Source organism: Nerophis ophidion, linkage group LG21 (assembly GCF_033978795.1).
Source record: "Nerophis ophidion isolate RoL-2023_Sa linkage group LG21, RoL_Noph_v1.0, whole genome shotgun sequence".
Classification (NCBI taxonomy): domain Eukaryota; kingdom Metazoa; phylum Chordata; class Actinopteri; order Syngnathiformes; family Syngnathidae; genus Nerophis; species Nerophis ophidion.
Window position 1 is genome coordinate 11,026,175 of NC_084631.1, and position 24,482 is coordinate 11,050,656.

At 42.3% G+C, this 24,482-nt stretch overlaps 1 protein-coding gene across 6 annotated transcripts in view; it reads right to left on the bottom strand.

Annotated features, from left to right (window-relative positions):
* gramd1a (GRAM domain containing 1A) overlaps positions 1 to 24,482 on the bottom strand; it is a 121,501-nt gene that overhangs the window by 26,436 nt on the left and 70,583 nt on the right. For 5 of the 6 annotated variants that reach the window (XM_061881911.1, XM_061881910.1, XM_061881912.1 and 2 more), the window contains 10 exons: positions 18,605 to 18,821; positions 13,502 to 13,522; positions 13,288 to 13,372; positions 13,058 to 13,161; positions 10,922 to 11,017; positions 10,674 to 10,754; positions 10,463 to 10,581; positions 5,228 to 5,516; positions 2,330 to 2,477; positions 2,091 to 2,237 (listed from right to left, as the gene is read on the bottom strand). In XM_061881911.1, the coding sequence (XP_061737895.1) occupies positions 2,091 to 2,237; positions 2,330 to 2,477; positions 5,228 to 5,516; positions 10,463 to 10,581; positions 10,674 to 10,754; positions 10,922 to 11,017; positions 13,058 to 13,161; positions 13,288 to 13,372; positions 13,502 to 13,522; positions 18,605 to 18,821 (1,307 nt within the window). Of the gene's footprint in view, positions 1 to 2,090; positions 2,238 to 2,329; positions 2,478 to 5,227; positions 5,517 to 10,462; positions 10,582 to 10,673; positions 10,755 to 10,921; positions 11,018 to 13,057; positions 13,162 to 13,287; positions 13,373 to 13,501; positions 13,523 to 18,604; positions 18,822 to 23,192; positions 23,491 to 24,482 lie in introns of those variants that run through there. The other variant, XM_061881913.1, reaches the window with a different exon arrangement.

The following is a 24,482-nucleotide window of genomic DNA, read 5'->3' on the forward strand; positions in this document are numbered from 1 at the left end:
TATATTTTTGTCCACAGTTTGAACAGTAACACTGTGTTTGAATATGTAATCACCATAACTACTGTCAGCAAATTTTTTTCTACGCTTTGAACCCTGTGGCTTATAAAACGTTGCGGCTAATTTATGGAATTTTTTGGGCAACGGCCATTAGGTTTTGTGTTCAACAGTTTTCATTAAACACAAGCAGAAACACTGAAATGACATGTTACTGTTTGTGCAAAGGAGCCATTTTTTGGATTAGTTCGGCAACTGCAGGTGTTGCGGGTTGAAAATGTACTTCCTGTTTTAATGCCTTGAACAGGAAGTAAAACTGTCCATAGCCTTTCTGACTTAAAGGATTCTTCGTGGATCACTCAGCAACATTTGTAAGTTTTACAATACAACCAAAACAGTTTATACTTACTAAGCCGTCCCATGTGTGATGTCTGTAGGAGGGTTTTTCGTGCTATCATAGTGTAATGAAGCTAGCAGCTTTAGCTAAAATGCTAGCATGTTTACAAGTCCCTGTGCTTGTATTAAGAGATGTTCTTATTTAAACGGGGATAGCAGGTCCATTCTATGTTTCATACTTGATCATTTCGCAATAGTGCCATATTTTTGCTGAACGGATTGAGTAGAGAACATCGACGATAAAGTTTGCAATTTTTGGTCGCTAATAAAAAAGCCTTGCCTTTACCGGAAGTAGCAGACGATGACGTCACCAGTGTGAGGGCTCCTCACATTGTTTATAATGGGAGCCTCCAGCAGCAAGAGCTATTCGGACCGAGAAAACTGCAATTTCCCCATTAATTTGAGCTAGGATGAAAGATTTGTGGCTGAGGATATTGATAGCGAAGGACTAGAAAAAATAAAAAATTAAAAATAAAGTTAAAAAATAAAAAAAGGCGATTGCTTTGAGAGCGATTCAGATGTTTTTGGACACATTTACTAGGATAATTCTGGGAAATCCCTTATTTTTCTATTGTGTTGCTAGTGTTTTAGTGAGTTAAATAGTACCTGATAGTTTGAGGGGTGTGTCCACGGGTGTGTTGACGCCAGTGTCTGAGGGAAGTCACGGCAGCTGCATGGACGGCGCAAGCTCCGCAAATCTCCGGTAAGAGGCGACTTTTTACCACAATTTTCTCACCGAAACCTGCCGGTTGACAAGTGGTCGGGATCCATGTTCGCTTGACCGCCTTGATCCATAGTAAAGCTTCACCTCCGGGAATTTTAAACAAGAAAACACTGTGTGTTTGTGTGGACAAAGGCTAAAGCTTCCCACCTCCATCTTTCTACTTTGACTTCTCCATTATTAATTGAACAAATGGCAAAAGATTCAGCAACACAGATGTCCAGAATACTGTGTAATTGCGCGATGAAAAGATACGACTTTTAGTCGCAAGTGGTGCTGGCTAATATGTCCCCTCCAACCCGAGACGTCACGCGCACGCGTCATCATTCCGCAACGTTTTCAACAAGAAACTTTGCGGGAAATTTAAAATTGTAATTTAGTATACTAAACCAGCTGTATTGGCATGTGTTGCAATGTTAATATTTCATCATTGATAAATAAACTATCAGACTGCGTGGTCGGTAGTAGTGGGTTTCAGTAGGCCTTTAACTTACAATGGTATTCTTTTTGTATTGTTTCAGTTACATCTCAGTAAATTCGGACCGGATACCCGCCCCCTCATCCTTCGTTGCAAGTCCCCAACTGTATGTCATAACATGTATATGTGCTTTGCTATGGATTTTTTTTCTCACCCCAGACTGGGCCCACCTCAACAGGAGCCCAGTCTGAAATTTTATTTTTTACTCATTTTCCCTCAGGCCTCTTTTCCCACCTTTTACGGGGCGTCACAGTAGAGTGTTCTGTAACCCTGTAAAATGTGTCTCCAATCTTGAACAGGTTTGTGTTGAAAATAACACTTTCGTAGTACTTTTGCAATAACAATAAAGATCCATCCGTCCATCTATCCAATAACGCTAGCCATTACCTCAACCGTGGTGGTACGGTTCTCACTTGTTAGTGTCCAACTTCCTCCAACCTCCATTGCTACAGTAGTCTGAAGAAGAAACGTGAGCTATCTCGCGAGTGCACGAGTACGTACCGGTGAAGTGTCGCTGGGAGAAGAGGTGTCGGATGAAGTGCGTGTCGGCAGAGAAGAGCAGGTCGTGGAGCCTGTCCACACTCATCCGCACGGCAGCGTTGATGTTCAGCCGCCCGCTCAGGTTGGCGCAGAAGGACTCCACTTCACCTAAATGTATCGGACAAGTTTGTGAGGAAGTTCCTTTGACTTGGCTGCTTATGCAATGACTACAATGGACCGTGCGGTGTGCGTCGCCTTACCCTCTTCCTGTGTGTCGGACGAGTTGCTCGGGTCCGTGGGCAGGTCCTCGTCATTGGTGATGTCCAAAGACGAGAGGTTTCTCAGGCTGGGCAAGGGCAGCATTTGATTGGCCGATTCAGACAGGCTGTCCCCGCCCTCCTCTAGGTTCTGATGTGGTGGCAAAAGAGTGGGGGACAAATCAGCTAATGGTCATGTGACCTTAAGAGGAGCGCACACATAAACTTGAAGAGTGTGTGCTTTTAATGCCGCATGTACAGAACAAAGCTGATATTTAAAGGCCTACAGAAATTAGATTTTCTTCTTTAAACGGGGATAGCAGGTCCATTCTATGAGTCATACTTGATCATTTCGTGATATTGCCATATTTTTGCTGAAAGGATTTAGTAGAGAACATTGACGATAAAGTTCGCAACTTTTGGTCGCTAATAAAAAAGCCATGCCTGTACCGGAAGTAGCAGACGATGTGCGCGTGACGTCACGGGTTGTAGGGCTCCTCTCATCCTCACATTGTTTATAATCATAGCCACCAGCAGCAAATGCAATTCGGACCGAGAAAGCGACAAGTTCCCCATTAATTTGAGCAAGGATGAAAGATTTGTCAATGAGGAAAGTTAGAGTGAAGCACTAAAAAAAATATAAAAAGAAAAGAAAAGGCGACGGCTCCAGGCGAAGGCAGTGTGAGTGATTTAGATGTTATTAGACACATTTACTAGGATAATTCTGAAAAATCCCTTATCTGCTTATTGTGTTAATAGTGTTTTATTGAGATTATAAAGTAATACCTGAAAGTCGGAGGGCTGGGGTGAACGCCAGTGTCTCTGAGAGAAGCCAATGGAGGAGCCAAGATCACAGCTGCTTTTTTGACAGCTGCAGGAGGTCACATAATCCACTCAAGTCTCCGGTAAGAGCCGACTTAATATCACAATTTTCCCATCCAAAAACCTGCTGGTTGACGTAGAGAAACATGTTCGCTTGACCGCTCTGTGTTAAAGCTTCACAACAAACAAAGAAACACCGGCTGTGTTTCGGTTGCTAAAGGCAGCTGCAATCCACCGCTTTCCATCAACAGTATTCTTCTTTATAGTCTCCATTATTAATTGAACAAATTGCAAAAGATTCAGCAACACAGATGTCCAAATTACTGTGTAATTATGCGATGAAAAGAGACGACTTTTAGCCGTAAATGGTGCTGGGCTAATATGTCCTCTCCAACCAAACACGCGTCATCATTCCGCGACGTTTTCAACAAGAAACTCCGCGGGAAATTTAAAATTGCAATTTAGTAAACTAAACCGGCCGTATGGGCATGTGTTGCAATGTTAATATTTCATCATCGATATATAAACTATCAGACTGCGTAGTCGGTAGTAGTGGGTTTCAGTAGGCCTTTAATATTTAGAATTAATCAAAAAATAAATACATCCGTCGTTGTGTCTTTCAAAAAAAGTGCAGTTCCCCTTTAGGTGTGCATTTTTCTGCGTCTTTAGAGGAGTACGGAGAGCTTCTCTCCAATGAAAGCACTTTCAGCTGTAAACAAACCCAAAAGCAATTTTATTGTGAATGCACTGCAGGACTGTCTCTAAAATACCCATAAAAAGTGGTAGATGTCTCTTGCATGTTTGAAAACATAGCAAAACGCCAGAGGTAAGAGCAAAACATGAAAGTGCAGTAAAGCGTCTCCAAAGTATAGTACTACACCCATAATCATCATTTAAATAAAGCAGTTTGCACTACTTTTCAATTGCACATGCAGTCTTAGTAAATCGCACGCAACATGCCCACTAATAGTACACGCGTTTGTTTACCGCGTGATGTTTGAATCTTGGAGCTTTGGATCTCTGTGGGGTGGCGTGGCTCGGTTGATAGAGGCATCCAGGTTTGATCCCCGCTTCCACCATTCGAGTCTCTGCCGTTTTGGTCTTGGGAGAGACACTTGACCCACTTGCTGCCAGTGCCAGCCACACTTGTTTAAATGTAACTTAGATAATAGGTTTCACTATGTAAAGTGCTTTGAGTCAGTAGAGAAAAGCACTATATAAATATAATTAATTTCATCGGGATCTTCAGCTCTCACTGGATCGGTTCGCAGCCGAGTGTGAAGCGACCGGAATGAGAATCAGCACCTCCAAGTCCGAGTCCATGGTTCTCGCCCGGAAAAGGGTGGAGTGCCATCTCCGGGTTGGGGAGGAGACCCTGCCCCAAGTGGAGGAGTTCAAGTACCTAGGAGTCTTGTTCACGAGTGGGGGAAGAGTGGATCGTGGGATCGACAGGCGGATCGGTGCGGCGTCTTCAGTAATGCGAACGTTGTATCGATCCGTTGTGGGGAAGAAGGAGCTGAGCCGGAAGGCAAAGCTCTCAATTTACCGGTCGATCTACGTTCCCATCCTCACCTATGGTCATGAGCTTTGGGTCATGACCGAAAGGATAAGATCACGGGTACAAGCGGCCGAAATGAGTTTCCTCCGCCGTGTGGCGGGGCTCTCCCTTAGAGATAGGGTGAGAAGCTCTGCCATCCGGGAGGAACTCAAAGTAAAGCCGCTGCTTCTCCACATCGAGAGGAGCCAGATGAGGTGGCTCGGGCATCTGGTCAGGATGCCACCCGAACGCCTCCCTAGGGAGGTGTTTAGGGCACGTCCAGTCGGCAGGAGGCCACGGGGAAGACCCAGGACACGTTGGGAAGACTATGTCTCCCGGCTGGCCTGGGAACGCCTCGGGATCCCCCGGGAAGAGCTAGACAAAGTGGCTGGGGAGAGGGAAGTCTGGGCTTCCCTGCTTAGGCTGCTGCCCCCGCGACCCGACCTCGGATAAGCGGAAGATGATGGATGGATGGATGGATAATATCATCTTCCTAAATTGGGCCTTAATATTCTTCATTGATGTCACAAAAAAACACTTACAAAGGAAGAAGAGGTGTTGGCAAGAGCAGCGGCAGACGGAAGTGAGCCATGGGAGCTGGTCGGGCTGGGATCCAGGGGTTCCGAGCTGAGCCTGCGTCCCGATGAGGAGGGTACTTCAATAGGCAAGCAGGTAGCCGAGGACGGGGGAGAGCAGCTGACGGCGGTGGCAGCCGAAGGAGAGCCGGCCTGACTGCAGGGCACCAAGGGTGGAGGCGAGCTGCCGGAGGAGGGTGCCGACACCGAGCTCAAGTCCAGAAGATCTGTGACGGACACGGACTCTTCTCCTGGCCTGAAAGGACGAAGAGGGGAGGCAAAAATGAAACCCACACACCCGCTAAGAGTATCATTAGAAAATTATGCATTGACAAGAAAAAAAAAACACAGGTGGGTGTATTGCACCATGGTATATTGAGAAACTATTTCCACCACAAGCAGTACAGTTTTGGTGTACAGTGGAGCCCAAATATATGCAGACTTATTTTCTCTACTTTGAATGGTAACTAACTCGTTTTTTTTAACTTGAATAGAAAGAGGGCACTGTCTCACAAGTCAATTCACTCATCATTCGCCAGCTGCAAGACATGATTTTGCTAAACGACACAATTTGTAAGTACGATAGTGTGCACTACGTGCCTTCAACTCTTTCTTAGTGTGTCAAACTCATTATAAAATGTGTTTCAATACCTGTATAGTATAGATGTTTAGAGCAGGGGTGTCCAAACATTTTGATTTGGGGGTCGCTTACGTATTATATTGATATCATGCAGGGGTGCTCACACTTTTTCTGCAGGCAAGCTACTTTTCAATAGACCAAGTAGAGGAGATCTACCTCATTCATATTTATAATTTATATTTATTTATTTATGAAAGGGACATTTTTGTAAACAAGTTAAATGTGTTTAATGATAATACAAGCATGTTTAACATATATAGATTCCTTTCTTTCATGAAGACAAGAATATAAGTTGGTGTATTACCTGATTCTGATGACTTGCATTGATTGGAATCAGACAGTGGTGTTGATAACGTCCGCATTTTCAAATGGAGGAGAAAATAAGTCCTCCTTTCTGTCCAATACCACATGAAAGTGGTTGGATTTGGCATCTCATTTGTCCGACTTGCATATTCGTTTTTAAACACTTTTTTATGAGAGTAGCATATGTGTGTGTGGCCTTTTAATGTGTTGAGAGCAGGTGAGTGACGTCAGTCAGTGAGTGTGTGGGCGAGCGAGGAGAGGGAGCGGTCGCTGAGGGCGGAGGAGAAATACATTGGCATCAAACTCCGTAGCTTGCTAGTTTTCTGAGACTCTTATTTTGTTAGCACAGGCAGGATGAAACAGGTCTTTCATGGTGAAGACAGGAACTCTGCAGTCGGTCTTTAGAGTTTTGACAGCAGGTACGGCCCAAGAGTCTGTTGAAATAAAGTGTTTCTCTCCGCCCTGTAAGTGATTTTTTTCTTAATAATGAGCTCGCTGCAGCCAGCGTCATCTCACAAGATCCTCGGGTGCCGAGAATGTCAAACAACTGACGAAAGTGAAGTCTTGGTGAAGATTGATGATTGCTCATTTTTATGTGTATTTTTTTAATGCCTGGCTTGAGATCGACTGACACACCCTCCGAGATCGACCGGTAGCTCGCGATCAACGTATTGACCACCCCTGATATAATGAATATATTACTAATATTATTAGATGTTAAGACTTTGTGAAAGTTTGATTTCTACCTTGTTTACTTCCGTGACGACCCCCTTGAAGTTTTGTAATCAATGAGCTCAAATGCGCCAAACATGGATAAGTGTGGAGAGGGTTATGCATTTCCCCATCATGCATTGTAATGGATTTAAATGGGTGATCGTTTGTAATTGTATATGGTGCATGGACGTTTTTTTTTAAAATGTGCATCAAGTTCAGTGAGAAGGTTGTGTTATGTGTGACCATGTTTGTAGACATTTTGTCTTGGTTGGATTTTTATTTTCATTTTTTAGCACCATGACTAGGGAAGGTTGTTTGCGATGGGTTATAAAAGTAAATGATGCGCACACTTCCAACCAGAGCATAATTAAAGGTCATTGACCTGAATTTATTGTGTCGTCCTTTAAATGGTGACCAATAGCAGCATGAAAATTTTCAGATTGCCAAAATTAATGCAATCTCCCTGTGGGTAAGATTCCTTATTTAAACTCAAGTCTCGCAGGGCCGATTTATTACGTTTGGCCTACGGGACGTAGTTCGGACAACCCTGTTTTAGAGTATCAAAAAAGGTATTTTTAAAGGGTAACTGCACCTTTTTTTTTTAATTAGCCTATCATTCAGAATCCTTATGTAAGACAAGAACACGTGTTATTCTTTTTCATGCACTTATAAAACCTCCTAAAAGAAACATGCAAAAAACGTCAACAATTCTCTATTTACATGTTGTGCCCTGAATATTAACAAAGTATTAGCGATATTGTTATTACAAGCGCCAACATCAAGGAACTACTTTTTGCGACACCGTGATCACAGAGGGCTAACTAGCTTATGCTGCTATAATGACATATGCATGACTGCATCTCCTCCAAGTTTGTTGTCTCTGACAAAGTCTGCCACGATTAGTAGTGTTGTGGAAGGAAAAGCGAACATTATAATGCATTTACAAAATTAATGCGCCACCGTATGCTTGAAATGTGGAACATACGGAAATATTACACATTATTATTAATAGGGCTGCAACTGACGATTATTTGATAGTCAATTAGTCAACGATTATCTTAATTAGTCGTCTAACAGATGAAGGCTACACATATTTCACAGCTTAAATTTTTCCATTGTGTTTTAAATGCAGTTCAAGTTATTTTAGATATGTGCTTACGCACAACTAAGATGACTAATTAAATCATAAATATTTAATTACACTGTAACTGTGCTGCTCATTCAGCTGTTACATGACTAATAAAGACAAAGGGGTAAAAAAAACAATTAACGTTGTTTATGTATTTTTAAAAAAAACAGTTGAAATAGCAGCAATGAAAACAAACAAAACAAAAAATCTAATTTCCTCAAAAAGAAAATGTGATGTTTAAAAAGCTGCACACTGTTATATTAACTATTAATTAACTTTTGGCAGTTTTAGCACCCTAATGGACTCAATGTGTACAATTATATATTTGATTAATTCTTAAAATGTTGGGTATTTAACAGTTTTTATGTTTAATATTTTGATACCTTTCGCATTGGGGCCTTTGAAGGACGTCTTTGCAGACATCTTTAACACCTCCCTGAAGCAAGCCATTGTCCCCACATGCTTCAAAACCGCCACTATCATACCTGTGCCAAAGACATCATCCCCGTCAAGTTTAACGACTACCGTCCTGTGGCACTGACATCCATCATCATGAAAAGCTTAGAACGGTTGGTCATGTCACATATCAAATCCATCCTCCCCCCCACCTTGGACCCCTTCCAGTTTGCATACCGAGCCAGACGATCTACAGAGGATGCAATCTGCTCTGCCCTCCACCCAGCCCTCACCCACCTGGATCAGAAACACTCATATGTGAGAATGCTGTTCATAGATTTCAGTTCAGCATTCAACACCATAATACCACAACAACTCTCCTGCAAACTTGGCAAACTGGGCCTCAGCATCTCACTCTGCAATTGGCTGCTCGACCCTCCTTAGTCAGAGGCCACAAGCAGTACATGTTGGTAACAACACCTCAAGCACCATCACCCTGAGCACAGGGGCCCCACAAGGCTGTGTGCTCAGTCCTCTGCTCTTCACTCTACTGATACATGACTGCACACCAACCTACAGCTCCAACCACCTCGTTAAGTTTGCGGACGACACAACTCTGGTAGGTATCGTCACCAAGGGCGACGAGACTCACTACAGGAAAGAGGTGGACCTCCTGACCACGTGGTGCAGGGACAACAATCTCTTGCTGAATGTCAGCAAGACAACCTGTTCAGCCTCCTTCCCTCTGGAAGAAGATACAAGAGCCTCCGCTCTCGCACCACCAGACTCACCAACAGCTTTCACCACCAGGCTGTTAGGCTGCTGACCCCCCCGCGCCACCCCCTCATTCCTCAGCCCGATCCAACAGGCTGTCAGGACTTTGAAATCCCCCTCCCCGGAACAACCTGAACTCTAAACTCCATGACCCACAGAAAAAATTACTATTCAAAATTGCACACATCTGCTGCTATATCACAAGTATTTGCACTACTGATGAAACACTCATTGTTTACAGCCATATCCTATTTAAAAACAACAGGAACTATATATATTGTCACTTTAGTAGGTAGACATATTCAGGTTGCACTTTACTGTTGTGTTTTCTTTTCTTTTTGTCTACGCATGGGAAAGTGAGAAACAAAATTTTGATTCCTTTGTATGTCTTTACATGTAAAGAAATTGACAAATAAAGCTGACTTGACTTGACTTTCTGTCTGTGTGTGTTTGGATTTTTTTCCGGCATTGCAAATATATGCTGCTGTAAAACATACTTGAATTGATGTCGACAAAGTTTACTTAGCTGACTTTGGCTAAAATGAAAGTTAGTTATTTTTCACACAACTTCGTCTCACTCTTGTTAGCTAGCTAGCGATGTAAAAGTTAACACTCTTACCAGGTCTGTGTCCGCATCTTCCCTCCAAATGTCCGACATGTCTCCGCTTTTTAAATGCTCACTTCCAGATGTACTGCCATAAAAACAAGGTCTGCTTTGGAAAAAGGAGCACGGTATTCATGTTTTTAATAAGTATAAGAGGAAATATCCTCACACTTTACATGTTATCACTGGTGATGTTTTAGTGAGTGACCCACTTCCGACTGGAAAAACAGGAGTGAAGACGTCACCACTATTGTCAACAATGTCGACTAATTGTTGCAGCCCTAATTATGAATGTTACTGCATTACATATATACTTACAGCGTGTATATAAAATGTTGGTGGAGGCCTGTGGATGTTTTTTAGAGGGCTTTATAGGCGGAATAGGGCGACTCCAATTAACTCCATTGTTAGTTGACTTTTGCTAATGTTTATTTACGAGTTAAAATACACAAAGGATTGTGAAGGATAGACGAAATTCCCGAAAAATAAAAAATTAAAGCTTTCTATGGGGAAGTCCATTATTTGCAATTCCTCCCAATTTGATTTGTTATGGTTGTCGAAGAAAACTAAAATAATTTATCCGTACTCTTCGTGGTGAAAAAGTGGCTCTCTGAGTAGAAGTTTAGAGGACAGAGCACTCACAGTAGACCGTTCATGTGTTCGGCCGTTGGGGAGACGTAGTCGTCGTCTTCGCTGGTGAGGCCGAGCTCCGTGCCGTAACACTGGTGCACAATGTGCCACAACTCTTTGGGGGACAAGGACTGCACAGAGGGGACGAGCACAAAGTATACAGTTATAATGCAACGAGGCTTTATAACACGACCACCGGCGGTTTTTAACACGACTACCGTACCTTGTCCATCAGTGCGTTCTGCCAGAGACGGAAGATCATCATGAAGCTGCGATCCCGTGCTCCGAAAGACGTGAAGAAGTGCTGAGAGTTGAAATGGAACAGCAAGGTGGTGACAGAAACGGTAAATTTTTGTTCAGTAAATGGAGTCAGCCATTTAACACGGCAAACATTAAGGAGAAGGTTGGCAAAGTTTGTGTGTGTGTGAATGCACAGGTGACAAGGAAAAGTACAATGTGCTCCAGGCGGACCTTCTCATTGTCTGTGCTGATCTGGATGGCATTTGGGATGAGCTTGGCAGTCTTTTCCTTGGTCATAGAGGTAACGTCTTTCAGCAGGATGGTGATCTGCAAACACCAGCACAGACTTGCAGAGGACACGTCCACACAAAGGCCGGACATTTTCTTAATTAACCTCTTGGGCATATATTTACTTTATGCCTTTTGCTCGGTTTTCTACTCTTCCGTCCAAAGTTTAAAGTGTGCTACTTATCGACTGACAAGTTAGTCGTGCAGTGGAAGGTGGCGTTACGCATGAAACCCAAGTTTAATATGCAGGTGTAGCTCCACTTCAGTGTCTAGGTGCACCTCAATGAATGAGAAACTGCTGCAAAAGTTTATTGACTTCATGAGATCAATTAAAGACTCAGAAGGTTTTTGCAGTTCATTTGATGATTAGAACATGTAGTAGTAGTTGACAATGTAGTGTAAATTCCGAACTATAAGCCACTATTTTTTTCCCTAAGCTTTGAAACCTGTGGCTTAGAAAACGGTGCAGCTAATTTATGAATTTTTCTACGCTGACGGACATAATGCAAAAAAACAAAAACAAAGCAAATACACTGAATAGGTATGTTTTTGTTTGTGCTATGGCAACATCCTTTGGGCAAGTTCCCTTACTGCAGGTGCTGGAGTGCCCTTTTGTTTAGACTGAGCTTTCAACCAAAAGTAAAAGTCCTCTTCCGTCTTCTACCCGTCTATATCGTTCCCACTTGTATGGATTCTTCATTCATCACCCCATTCATCACCTACTCTGTGGCCAAGTGGTTAGAGTGTCCGCCCTGAGATCGGTAGGTTGTGAGTTCAAACCCCGGCTGAGTCATACCAAAGACTATAAAATGCGACCCATTGACTCCTTGCTTGGCACTCAGCATCAAGGGTTGGAATTGGGGGTTAAATCACCATAAAGGATTCACACTGCCCACTGCTCCCCTCACTTCCCAGGGGGTGATCAAGGGAATGGGTCAAATGCAGAGGACACTTTTCACCACACCTAGTGTGTGTGTGACAATCATTGGTACTTTAACTTTACTTTAACTTTAACTCCGAGCAACATTTGTAACGTTTACAATATAACTAAAACAATTCTTACTTACTGGACCGTCCCATGTGTGATGTCTGTAGGAGTGTTTTTTTGCATTTTTATATGTGCTATCGTTTTGTAATGTAATCAAACACGTTTACGAGTGTCTGTGTTAGTACATTTCTTTTTGTTTGTATCTTTTAAGATTCACAAAATATTCAGTAAATTCACCAAAACGTCACCGTGGAGTTATTGAGTCTGTTTAGCTGATTGGAGAGCTAGCATATGCAGCTAGAGGGTCCATGACGATGACTTCTGTTTTGTTTGATCAGCCGTTTTACTGCTGTGTTACAGCACCGTATGGAAACCACTAAGGCAGTGGTTCCTAACCTTGTTGGAGGTACTGAACCCCACCAGTTTCATATGTGCCGAACCCTTCTTTGGTGAAAAATAAAATGTTTTTCAAATTCAAGACAAAATTATATGATCTTTTACTGGTGCACAACCGTGCTTGAACATCACCTTGTTCAAAGAACAAAACCAACACAGTGCATGAACTCGTAACAAATTACACACCTGCAAATCAGTTGGGGTTCTGCTGTTGCCGTATCCCTAATATGCCGATAGGGAAAAGTTTTTATGTACACGATGAGTCGGGTGTGGCTTGAGAGGAAGCTCCACCGAACCCCTGAGGCCGACTCACCGAACCCCTAGGGTTCGATCGAACCATGGTTAAGAACCACTGAACTAAGGTATATAAATAAAGATCTGAAGAACATTTATGTGTAAATAACTCAATTCGCAATGTAAATATCTGCAATTTATAGTCCGTTGCGGCTAATATATAGAAAAATAATTATTTCCTTCTAAAATTTTGTGGGTGCGGCTTATATACCACTGTGCTCTATGGTCCGGAAAAAACAGTGTACAAAACATGAAATACTGAATGAGTTTTTGCTATAAACGATATTCATCACTTGATTGCTTGTCTAAGTCATACCAAAGCCCTGTATCTACAAACAAGGATTTCCGACATCGGGACCAAAAGTGACCCGTGTGATGAGAAGCATGCGCTAATTGCTTACAGTGGTTTCCCAGCGGAAGATGTTGCTGTAGAAACAAAGCCAGTTCTCGGACAGGTACAGGCGTCCTTGAAGCAGGATGTCCTTCTGGAGAGCGCACGAGTAATCTGCGGGAAGAGGCAACCCGTTAGCGGACTGACGGACACACGCAGAGGCTTTCATTCAGTCGGTCCAACAAGCCAAATCCTCCCCGAGCCAAAACGTGCGGCCTGACAGTCGCCCCTCACACTCACCCACAATGAGTCGCTCCGTGTCGGGAAGCTTTTTGAAGATCTTACGAAAGTCCTCGTTCCGCTGCTTGTAAGTGGGACTGAGAACCTGAGGATGAGAACTCATTTCAAGCCCTCGTGGAGAACCGACAAATGGCAGTCGATAGGAAAAGGTCAGGGAAATACTCATAAATATCTGTAAGGTTAATGTTTGAGAAAAGAGGTTATGGATACTTACATTGTACCAGCTCTGCATTTTCTGTAACAACAGCAGCAGCAAAATTAATTACATGTGGATAAAACATTTGTACTTCAAAGGGAAACTGCACTTTTTGGGGAATTTTAGCCTATTGTTCACAAGAACACGCATGCACATGCAGAAATATAAATCTATATACATATAAATGAGTAAATGATAAAAGGGTTGTACTTGTATAGCGCTTTTCTACCTTTCAAGGTACTCAAAGCGCTTTGACACTACTTCCACATTCATCCATTCACACACACATTCACACACTGATGGAGGGAGCTGCCATGCAAGGCGCTAACCAGCACCCATCAGGAGCAAGGGTGAAATGTCTTGCTCAGGACACAACGGACTTGACGAGGTTGGTACTAGGTGGAGATTGAACCAGGGACCCTCGGGTTGCGCATGGCCACTCTTTCACTGTGCCACGCCATCCCCTGTATATATATATAGTATATATACATGCAGTATATACATGTACACACATATACACACACATCTACATACTGTATAAGTATATATATATATATATATACATACACACATATATATATATATATATATATATATATATACATACATACACACACACATAAATACATATATACATTTATATATACGGATATATACACACACACACAGATATACATATTTACACATATATAGAGAAGAAAATAAGTATTTGAACACCCTGCTATTTTGCAAGTTCTCCCACTTAGAAATCATGGAGGTGTCTGAAATGTTCACGGTAAGTGCATGTCCACTGTGTGAGAGATAACCTAAAAAGAAAAATCCAGAAATCACAATCTATGATTTTTTTAACAATTTATTTGTGTGATAAAGCTGAAAATAAGTATTTGAACACCAACATTAATATTTGGTAGAGTAACCTTTGTTTGCATTTACAGAGGTCAAACGTTTGCTGTAGTTCCTCACCAGGTTTGCACAGACTGCAGGAGGGATTTTGGCCCACTCCTCCACACAGATCTTCTCTAGATCAGTCAGGTTTCTGGGCTGTCGCTGAGTAACACGGACTTTCAGCTCCCACCATAGATTTTCAATTGGATTTAGGTCTGGAGACTGGCTAGGCCACTCCAGAACCTTGATATGGTTCTTACGAAGCCACTTCTTGGTTTTCCTGGCTGTGTGCTTTGGGTCATTGTCATGTTGGAAGATCCAGCACGACTTATCTTCAATGATCTGACTGAGGGAAGGAGGTTTTTGGCCAAAATCTCACAATACATGGCTGCAGTTATCCTCTCCGTAACACAGTACAGTCGTCCTGTCCCATGAGCAGAAAAACACCCCCAAAGCATGATGCTACCACCCCCATGCTTCACAGTAGGGATGGTGTTCTTGGGATGGTACGCATCATTCTTCTTCCTCCAAACACACATAGTGGAATTATGACCAAAAAGGTCAATTTTGGTCTCATCTGTCCACAAAAAACTTTCTCCCATGACTCCTCTGGATCATCCAAATGGTCATTGGCAAACTTAAGACGGGCCTTAACATCCGTGCCATGCATGATTTCAAAGCATGACGTCTTAGTGTATTACCAACAGTGACCACGGAAAAAGTGGTTCCAGCTCTTTTCAGGTCATTGACCAAGTCCTGGGCTGATTCCTCACCTTTCTTAGCATCATTGAGACCCCACCAGGTGATATCTTGCATGGGGCTCCACTCCGATTGAGATTGACCGTCATGTTTAGCTTCTTCCATTTTTTAATGATTGCTTTAACAGTGGACCTTTTTTCACCAAGCTGCTTGGCGATTTCTCCAGAGCCCTTTCCATCCTTGTGGAGTTGTACTGTTTTGTCTCTGGTGTCTTTGGACAGCTCTTTGCCATGACTAAGACCCAAACATTCAGCCATGCTGAATGTTTGGGTCTTACTGATTGTATGGGGTGGACAGGTGTCTTTATGCAGCTAACGACCTCACACAGGTGCATCTGATTCAGGATAGTACAGTGGAGTGGAGGAGGACTTTTAAAGGCGGACTAACAGGTCTTTGAGTGTCAGAATTCTAGCTGATAGACAGGTGTTCAAATACTTATTTTCAGCTGTATCACACAAATAAATTGTTAAAAAAAATCATAGAGTTGCTGACACGGCCACTCTACCGACCGAAAAGTAGTCTTTGTTGTGATTAGTAGTGTTGTTGTTGTTATTGATGGGAAAGTGAAGGCTGTGATGCGTCTGTGAAAATAAAACGCTGTCATATGCTTAATATGATTAAAATATGTAAATACTACATGTAATTATGAATGTTACTACATATATACTTAAAGCGTATTTATAAAATATTTACGGAGGTTTTTTTCAGAGCGCTTTATAGACAGAATAAAGCAACTCCCCTTAAATGTATTGTTAGCTGACTTTTGCTAGCATTTACTTACGATTTAAAATGCATAAAAAAGAAAAACATGTACATCTTCAATAAGGTTTATTAATTTAATGACAACATTTTAAAAAAGCGCCAACTGCTGATTGATGGGATGTTTATATCTTCCCGTTTAGATGAAAAATTAATCATAATCTTCACAAAGGGTTAAAATAAATAAAGCGCTTCAAACGAGCGCCTTTTTGTGTCTTTCTTGCCATCTCCGGGTCTTAGTTGAATGTCAAAGTTGACCAACTTGAGGGTTTATGCCCACAACCTTCTACTATCCAGATGAGAGGCATGATTTATAATCTAGAATTACCTTTCACCAACTCTGAGGCGATGCAGCAGCTCAATATGGCAATATAGCAGCATAAGCTAGTTAGCGCTCTGTGATAATGTCGCAACTAAAAGTAATTTGTCTGTGTTAGCGCTTATAATAACAATATCGTTAATACTTGGTTAATGTTCAGGTCACGACAAGTGAATGGAGTATGGTTGGCGCTTTTTGGATGTTTTTTTAGAGGGCTTTATGTGAGGAATAGGGTACTCCCATTAGCTGCATTGTTAACCACATCTCACTTAACATATTTTACGATTCAGATTACAAAAAAAAAAAAGAAAAACATATGTGTTCTTGTCTTACATCAGTATTGTGAATAATAGGCAACATTCTAAACAAAGTGCAGATCCCCTTAAAAATGTGTGTGCAACAGCAACGTATTACCCCAACATATAAATAGTACAAACGTGCGTAGATATGTCAAAGGTTCTGGTGTATTTCGCAGACATGTTTTGGAGTCCATGTTGTTTATTCTTCTTGAAAGAACATTTTAACAAGCGGCTTTAAGTGCACTATGATGTACGGATGCATTTGTCTTCCATTTGATACTACGGTCGTCTGACTGATCACCGGGGGAGCTGAGGCAGCGTACAGAAGGGAGGAAGTGGAACTGCTGGCCTGGTGTCAGGATAATAATCTCTCCTTGAACACTGACAAGACCAAGGAAATGATTATTGACCCACGGAGAAGGAATGCACAGTACACACCTCTGTATATAGAGGAGACAGAGGTGGACAGGGTGAAAACCTTTAAATTCCTCAGGACCCACATCAGCTAAGACCTCACCTGGGCTCACAACACCCAACAAACAATAAAGAAAGCCAAGCAGCGACTGTACTGGCATGCCACCCAAAACTTAACCTACTCAGTGGCCTAATGGTTAGAGTGTTCGCCCTGACATCAGTAGGTTGTGGGTTCAAACCCCGGCCGAGTCATACCAAAGACAATAAAAATGGGACCCATTATCTCCCAGGGGGGTGATCAAGGGTGATGGGTCAAATGCAGAGAATAATTTGGCCACACCTCGTGTGTGTGTGTGTGACAATCATTGGTACTTTAACTTTAAAATTCTCAGCAACTTCTATAGAAGTACAGTTTGAGGGTGTCCTTACCAGCTCAATCACGGTCTGGTATGGAAACTGCGCTGCTGAGGACAGGAAGGCACTCCGGCGAGTGATTAAAACGGCTCAGTACATATCAGGAGCAGCCCCCCCCCCCCCACTACAGGACATGTACTCTACCAGGGCCACAAGGAGAGCACACAACATCATTAAGGACAGTACACACCCCGAGCACAGTCTCTTCAGCCTCCTACCGTCAGGCAGACCATACAGGAGACTGAAAGCCAGGACTACGAGACTGACAAACAGTTTCTACCCACAGGCCATCAGGCTTATGAATGCTAACTCCCACCCCCCCCCCGTTTTTACTCTTGTCTTTTGAACAAAAGACAGCTATGAACCATCACTGTAGACACTTTTCACCTTTGATCACTAAAGACACTTTAAACTGCTGCTGTGACCCAATGTCACCTCCTTTTTTACACTGTTGACTGTGAGTCAGAATGTGCAATAATGTTATGTTACTCACTGTGCCTTGTATATAGCTTATATTTTTTGTTATACGTTATTTTCAAACTGTGATGAACTGTGATGATTGTGGTGAATAAGGAGCTGAGCCGGAAGGCAAAGCTCTCAATTTACCGGTCGATCTACGTTCCCATCCTCACCTATGGTCATGAGCTTTGGGTCATGACCGAAAGGATAAGATCACGGGTACAAGCGGCCGAAATGAGTTTCCTCCGCCGGGTGGCGGGTCTCTCCCTTAGAGATAGGGTGAGAAGCTCTGCCATCCGGGAGGAACTCAAAGTAAAGCCGCTGCTCCTTCACATCGAGAGGAGCCAGATGAGGTGGTTCGGGCATCTGGTCCGGATGCCACCCGAACGCCTCCCTAGGGAGGTGTTTAGGGCACGTCCAACCGGTAGGAGTCCACGGGGAAGACCCAGGACACGTTGGGAAGACTATGTCTCCCGGCTGGCCTGGGAACGCCTCGGGATCCCCCGGGAAGAGCTAGACGAAGTGGCTGGGGAGAGGGAAGTCTGGGTTTCTCTGCTTAGGCTGTTGCCCCCGCGACCCGACCTTGGATAAGCGGAAGAAGATGGATGGATGGATGGTTATTTCAAACTGCTAAACTGTAACAATTTGTATTCTTATTTTAGCTAAGTACCGTGTGACTTCTTGAAGGATGGACTAGCAAAGTAAGATGTTCATTGTACAGCAAACTGTCTGTTTAACTGTGCATATGACAATAAACAATCATGAATCTTGAATACGATTAGACAGCTGAGGACTTTCGGCGATGGCAGTTACCTTGGCATTGCTCCGGAAATGCCTGGAAGCGAGCGGGTAGGCGGACGTGAGGGATGACGCAGATGGCACGGAGGGCAGGGGGCTGTCGGAGCCGCCACCTCCGCCGCCACTCTTCTCCCCGCCGCCCTCGCTTTCGCTGGCCCGGCCGCCCCCCAATACCCGGCGCCGCAGGGAGGGTGAGCTGCCCGGAGTGCTGCGTGGGGAATTACTGGCGGTGCTGTAGACAAGACCAAAAAAAATAAAAAGGTGTTAATTTTTCATACGCACAAAGAGCAAACTATGAAGAGGAGGCTGCAGAGGCTTCATATTTGACATCAACACACGTAGCAGCAAGATTTGGTGAACTACTGCACGAGCAGCAGACTGGAGTTAAAGAGTTTTATCAGCTGAAACTCTTCTAAGTGATAACGCCGCCAGACGTGTGAGATTATTTAACCCAGAGTCACTGCAAGGACTGTTTTATAACCACCACAAGGTCCTCTCACATACCAAACCATTTCCTTAGTAAAACGTCATATTTTGCCATTAATTCCTCTCTGATCTTTTGCAGCATGTGAACATTGTCTGAGAAGTAAGCGATAAAGGCCACTGATGGTTGGCAGACATCTCTGCACATTTATAGCCCAAATAGCAGCAAAATACTGTTTATATTTAGTTACTCGATAGGGCTGCACAATAATCCATCCATCCAATTGTATACCGCTTGTCCCTTACAATTAATCGTCATCAAATCGACATTGAGGTTTTAAATAGTGCGATAAGAGGGTTTTGTCACTGGCATTTGAGTGACATTTTTCAGGCTCTGACATGTGGCTTTACGCTTGCTGCGGTCGCCACTATTAACACCAGCTCTCGGCTACGTACCGCTTCCATATATCTATTAAATTTGTTACATTTTGAGCTCTATGCTTCTAGGGATGACCTTTTTGCAGAACAGACTGATGTTAACAAATGAAAAAATTATGTAATATAAAATGATGTCTGTAAATAAAATAATAAATAAAAAGGCACCTATAAAGAATAGGTCTTAATTGTCATTGCACAAGTACAACGAAACTTTGTTTTCAGCACAAACCTGTTCAAGATTAGACAAACAGTGTACAGGGTTACAGAACAAGAACGCTGATGACGCAAATTCAACTTGTCTTACCCATTGGTGCCTGTCGTTGTGTATTTTGGGTCTGCATAAGACCCAAAAATGTAAAATCACATTGTGGAGGCATTGCAGAGATATTTATAAAACAATTTTAGTGTCAATTTGTGACATCAGTGAAAATCCCCAACCATGGTAGAAATGTATCCAAAGTGCTTGACGTGGTTTGGCCGTTGTAGTATGGCAGTCAATAAGCTTCTTTTTCCCTATCCTCTTGTTGTGGGGCAGACTGGCTCTCACATGCACCCTCCGCTGTTGCCATATCTAATCCAAAGTAGTGTACAGTTCTAACTCATATCTGTTATATCCATATGGAAGCACTAGAAGTACAAAACGGCTGATTGGGAGAAGACGCATGTAAATAAGACCGTCCACAAAACAGCGCGACCCGGAGAGACGGTCAGAAAGAGACAGAATGAGAGTCCATTTAATTTTTTTGTTTCTTTATTTGTTTGGTATAACAACGTTATTAACCTTCCAATTGCAGTGCTATGGTAAACACTTGTACAGTACAGAGAAATTTTAGTTTATATCCCTCTAAATGGTGACATCATAAACACTATAGTTTTCATCGCTTATTTGCTGAGTTTAAGAGCATGATGTAGACAAAAGCTCTGAGTTTGTCTACATAAAGACAAATATATTTGAAAGTAGATTATTGCATAATGTGTGGGACCTTGAGACAAGAATATGTTGCTTGACAGTCTAAAACAGGGGTGTCCAAAGTGCGGGGTAATTTTTTAACGGCCCTAAGCACATTCTAAAAATACGATTAAAAAAATAAAAAACAGAAAAAGTGGTATAAAAGAGTAAACAAATGTGACAAGAACATGTTGCAATGTTTACTCTAATGACACAAAGATGCCATGCAGGCTGTTATTTAAAAAAATTATAATTAATCAAAATCAATGTCACGTTAAATATTCCACTTTGAGATATTTTGGGGGGGAAAATTTTGCATATTTTGTGTTTGCCATATAAAAAACTATGTTGTTCTTTTTTTTTAAAGAAGGGCCTAATAAGAACAAACAAAAAACTAAAACAACAATAAAAGTTATAATTGACAGATGGATCTAAAGTTGATATGGGGCCTGCGGGTAATTTTTTAACAGCCCTAAGCACATTCGAAAAATATGATTAAAAAAATAAAAAAACGAAAAAGTGGTATAAAAGAGTAAACAAATGTGACAAGAAAATTTTGCAATGTTTACTCTAATGACACAAAGCTGCCATGCAGGCTGTTATTTCCTTAAAAAAAAATATATATATCAAAATCAATATCACATTAAATATTCCACTTTGAGATATTTTTTGGGGAAAATTTTGCATATTTTGTGTTTGCCATATAAAAAACAACGTTTTTTTTTTTCTAAAGAAGGGCCTAATAAGAACAAACAAAAAACAAAAACAAAAAAAAGTTATAATTGACGGATGGATCTGAAGTTGATCTCAAGACGATTGTGTTTAAAGTGAACAGCAAAAAAAAAAAAGTGTTTTATTTTTAATTAGTAGGACCCTTTTGGATCCCCAATAATTGTAGTGCAATTTTTTTGTGTGTCATTGCTAAAAATAATAATAAATTTAAATCAATGGTGTTATGTGTTGACATTTTTAAGGCTCCAATTGTTCTATAATCTCAAATATTCCACTTTAAAATTCTATTGGGGGAAGCTATTGCATATTTTGTGTTTTTTTTCCCCCCCATAACAAAACAAGGTTTTCTTTGACAAAAAGGGCGTACAAGTTAAATATTTAAAAACGTTATATTGAAAGATAGACCTAATGTTGATCTAGCGATTTAAACCTTGAATAACAATAATACAAAATAACGACACATTTTAAAACATTTTTGACCAAAATCCTTTGGGGTCCCTGGGATCAAGCCTGAGTGGAGGCCTAAATGTATATTTGTACACATACCGTATTTCATTGAATTGCCACAGAAGAGCTAATTAATTTAAAACCTCTTCTCACTTCCGCGCTTACCAAAGGCATGGAGTAAAAGTAAGCATGCGCTAATTATTTTAAAACCTCTTCTCACTCCCGCACTTACCAAGGGCATGCAGTAAAAATTTGAGTGTGATGTAAGCTTGGACCTTAAATCCTACTGAATAGCTCTTAATCTTCTTACCTTTATGCAATTTCAAATTACCGGTAATGAAATCAGCCTTCTCCATTTTGAAAATGATGACAGGGGAAGCGTCACGAGTTTGACCAGGCGGTAATACTAAGCATGCGCTAATTATTTTGGGAAGCGAGTTTGACCCGGCAGTAATTCAAGGCAGGCGCATACTATATGTCCTGCGGAAATTCAAGGAAATACGGTATATTGTATTGGTTTTTTAAATAAAAACATAACAAAATGGCCACCGCTTGCTTTGATTTTTCAGTGTGCGGCCCTCAGTAGAAAAATGTTTGGACACCCCTGGTCTAAGAGAACATGTTTTCCTTCACTCCTAGTTTTGCACTTTTATGCATTTATATGTATAAAATATAAATATTGCACATCTAATTTTAGTTTTGAAAAGAAAGATCGCGATTCTCAAAATCGTGCAGCCCCAAAATTCGGTATGAGCAAACAAAATGTTCATCAGGAGGCATTACATTACTTTGGATTTTATATATTTTGAGCCTTGTTCTTGTTGTGATGGGGTAGGTTTATATAAGCGTTGCTTCAACCTACACCCTTTCGGCTCAATCATTGCTCAAATGAGTGTTTTTTTTTTGTTTGTTTTTTTTGTTTGTTTTTTTCTCTTTTCTTGTTGTTGTTCTTTGTTTTATGTGAAGATTGCCGAAATAAAATACATTGATTGATTGATTGATTGATATAGTATGCAAACGGCCCTGCGATGAGGTGGCGACTTGTCCAGGGTGTACCCTGCCTTCCGCCCGATTGTAGCTGAGATAGGCGCCAGCGCCCCCCGCGACCCCGAAAGGGAATAAGCGGTAAAAAATGGATGGATGGATAGTATGCAAACACAGGGCTATGTAATGGGCTTAAAATCTATTAAACTAGAATGTGTCAGCCTTTGCCTCCCAACAGTATCGTTAAATTAAATCCACATTGCCCCCAAAAAATCACCATCATTATCGCCAAGTTGTGACGTCATACGTTGACGTCACTCATCCTTGTAATGTCAACAGCAGCCGGCGAGCTAGCACAGAGGCTAATTTGGCTACGAGCAAATGTTTCACGCAGGATGATTATTAGGAGGATAACATACGGTAATCAAATAAAAAAAAAAAAAACAGAGCTGGGAGGAATCGATCGATTCGTTTCATGCTGGAACGGATGGATGATGGATGTGCGGGGCGGGGGGGACGGTGACCGGATGACCGCTGATCGACCGGGAGTCCCTTGAACGCATCACGGCCGCCGTGTAGACAAAAATATCCCGGGGGGGGGGGGGTCGTAACGCATTTTTTTCGACTTACTCGAACATGTCATGAGGCGTTCGTTCACGGTCCAGCCGAAAGAGCCCGGAGGAACGTCACAACCGCCGTCGGTCCCGTTGCTTGTGCAGCCGAGAGCGAGGCGGAGGGTGCGTTCGCGTCCCCGTCTTTGTCCCCCCCAGCGCCCCCTGCTCGGTGTGCCTCGGTGCGGAGATCCTCCGAAGGGGCCCGCGGTGATAAAAAAAAAAAGAAGACGTTATTAGTTTGCCATCGTCGACGCCCCTGCGCCGCGAACAACTGCCGCCTGTGCGGGATGAGCCTCTGACGGGCTGCCGTCCACCCGTAATCCCCTCACATCACAGATGGAAGGGGAGGAGGTGTGGTATTATGTCCAGGAGGAGGGAGGATGGGGGGGCTCTGATACACATTCTAGGAAGGGAATAAAACACTACAGCAGGGGTGCCCACACTTTTTCTGCAGGCGAGCTACTTTTCAATTGACCAACTCGAGGGGATCTACCTCATTTATATATATCATTTATATTTATTTATTTATGAAAGAGACATTTTTGTAAACAAGTTAAATGTGTTTAATGATAATACAAGCACGTGTAACACATATAGATGTCTTTCTTTCACAAAGACAAGAATATAACTTGGTGTATTACCTGATTCTGATGACTTGCATTGATTGGAATCAGACAGTAATGATGATAACGCCCACATTTTCAAATGGAGGAGAAAAAAAGTTATCCTTTCTGTTCAATACCACATGAAAGTGGTTGGTTTTTGGCATCTAATTCATCCAGCTTCCATACACTTTACAAGAAAAACATTGGCGGCAAATTCCGTACCTTGCTTGATTGACATTCACGGCACCCGAGGGTCTTGTGAGATGACGCTGGCTGCTGCCAGTTCATTATTATGAAAAAATGACAGAGAGGAAGGCGGGAAACACTTTTTATTTCAACAGACTTTCGCGCCGTTCCTTCCGTCAAAACTCTCAAGGCCGACTGCACATTTCCTATCTTCACAATAAAAGCCCTGCTTCATGCTGCCTGCGCTAACAAAATAAGAGTCTCGGAAAGCTGGCGTGCACAAGTGATGTGCACGCCAGCTTTCTGAGGGATCGCTTGTGCACGCCAGTTTTCCGAGACTCTGTATGGAAAGATGGAGTTGGGAAGCTTTAGCCTTTAGCCACACAAACACATGGTGATTCCTTGTTTAAAATTCACGGAGTTGAAACTTTACTATGGATCACAGCGGACATGGATCCCGACCACTTGTCAACCAGCAGGTTTCGGTGAGAAAATTGGTTAAAAAGTCGCCACTT